At 40.5% G+C, this 2,118-nt stretch overlaps 1 protein-coding gene across 1 annotated transcript; it reads right to left on the bottom strand.

The window, feature by feature from the left end:
* Positions 1-344: 344 nt before the first annotated feature.
* Positions 345-1,439, bottom strand: HTR1F (5-hydroxytryptamine receptor 1F). Its single transcript, XM_077807280.1, has one exon. It carries the CDS (start codon positions 1,437-1,439, stop codon positions 345-347), a length of 1,095 nt encoding a protein of 364 aa, XP_077663406.1.
* Positions 1,440-2,118: the final 679 nt, after the last annotated feature.

Raw genomic sequence — 2,118 nt, 5'->3', positions numbered from 1 at the left:
ATCAGTAAGTGATGTTTTAGGCTCCGATCCCGCAAAGACTTATGAATGAGCTTAATTTTAAGCATATAAGTGGTTGACTAAGACTACTTGTGTCTTAAAGCTAAGCAGCTGCATAAGTCTCTATACAGGATTGGGGCCATACGGAACCTCTCCTTTTCCAGCACAACATTGACCCCAGAGAATCTGTCTCTTTACAGCTTACCTTTGTATCAGTCGCACCTTGCCATGTATGTGTATGTCTTTCCTAAACACAACAAATGTCTCTCTTTAGAAGTCTTATCAATTTATATATATTTTAAAAAAAATCTCTTTTCAGGTTCAGTGTTAGAAGACCAAATACTCTGTCATTGCTTGCATTGCACAAGCTTCTGAAATGCTTTCTTGAAGTCTTCATTAAAGATTGTATAGATTAGCGGGTTAATAAGAGAATTGATGTATCCCAGCCATGTCAGGAAATTGGACATTTCTTCTGAAATATGACATCTTTCACAGGTGTTAACAACAACTTCCTTTACAAAAAAGGGGAGCCAGCAGATCACAAATGCGCCCAAAATCAAGCCCAGGGTAGTTGCTGCCTTTCTTTCTCTCGTGCTGGAGATTCTTTGTTTTTTCCAGGTTTTCTCTTGTTTGGCCTCTGACTTAGGGCTTCGCAATGTGGTATGGATTTTATCCAAGTCTGTCGAGGGATCAGATGTTTTATCTGTTGTGTAGTGCGTCAAAGCCAATTTGGTGCTTCTCTCACTCGGTTCCAAGAGGACTTGTCCATTTACCTCCTCTCTTACAATGCGGCTTACGCTCCTTCTGTGAAATGTCTTTGCTGCTTTGTAGATTTTATAATAAAGGATCAGAATCAATGCCAGTGGGATGTAAAAGGCTCCAAATGTGCAGTAAATAGTGAAAGCTATGTGGTCGTGTTTGATGATGCATTCGTCATCTTTGCTGGTTGTCTGGTGCCTCCAGAACAAAGGAGGCATAGAGATAAAAATGGATATGATCCACACCACTGCAATCATGATGCCTGCATGTTTTGGTGTTCTTTTCCTGGCATACTCCACAGCATCTGTGATTGCTCGGTACCGATCCAAAGCAATAGCAGAGAGATGCAAGATAGAACAGGTACAGCACATAATGTCAACGCTCAGCCAAACGTCACACATTATTTGTCCCATGATCCAGGTCTCCTTCACAATATACACAATGCTGAAGGGCATCACTAGGACTGCAACTAGAAAATCAGTGACTGCAAGGGAGCAGATTAAATAGTTGGCAGGGTGATGGAGCTTCTTTGTCACAATTATTGCAGTCATCACCAGAGAGTTGATGGCCGTTGTCATTAGTGCCAGCACAGAAAGAGTAAATGAAACAAGAATCTTTGATGTCACTGTTTTAAACAGTTCTTCTGATGTGTAATTTTGTTCAGTTGAGTTTATGGGATCCATGTTTCCTTTTAAAGGTGACGTTTAACCAAGGAAGACACCTGTGGAAAAGGAAACACAATTCAGAAAGTGTGCCCATAAGGGTCTTCAGGAAAGGCAACAGGCAACATTTTAGAAGGTGCCTAAGTCCCATTTACAAAAGCAACGTAGGAATCTGTCTGTCTGTTTACACTGGAGCTAGAAGGTCTGATTGAGTGTAGCTGTGGTGGCAGGAGCAGCTAACTGCCCTGAGCACAATCCCAACCAAGACCAGCGGTCCTTACTTGAGCGGCTACCTCTTCTACCGCTGCAGATACGCTTCTATTTTTAGCTTGATCAGAGAGAGAGGGAATGTCTTTGCAAACTGGAAATGACACCTTCCAGCTCAGGTGCAGATATGCCCAATGTCCCATGGAAAGCCCCATAGGTTTTCTGAGCTCAGACATAAACCACACCCTCACATAAAAGTAAACAAGGATTGGTTTACATACTATTAGAAGTTGTGCAGGAGAAAATTTAGCAAGGAAAATATATTGTACTTAAATACTAAGAAAATACATTTTAAAACCTACTTTAGGCTAGGTACAGTTTTCAAAAGTACCTAAATTATGAACAGAAAATTGGCATATGTATGTATAGTTCATACTTTAAACACAATGATTCATCTCTCCCTTTAAAAATATATAAACTCCCAATTTATTTT

The sequence above is a fragment of the Eretmochelys imbricata genome, chromosome 1 (assembly GCF_965152235.1).
Source record: "Eretmochelys imbricata isolate rEreImb1 chromosome 1, rEreImb1.hap1, whole genome shotgun sequence".
Classification (NCBI taxonomy): Eukaryota; Metazoa; Chordata; order Testudines; family Cheloniidae; genus Eretmochelys; species Eretmochelys imbricata.
This window is presented reverse-complemented; position numbering and strand designations above follow the sequence as displayed.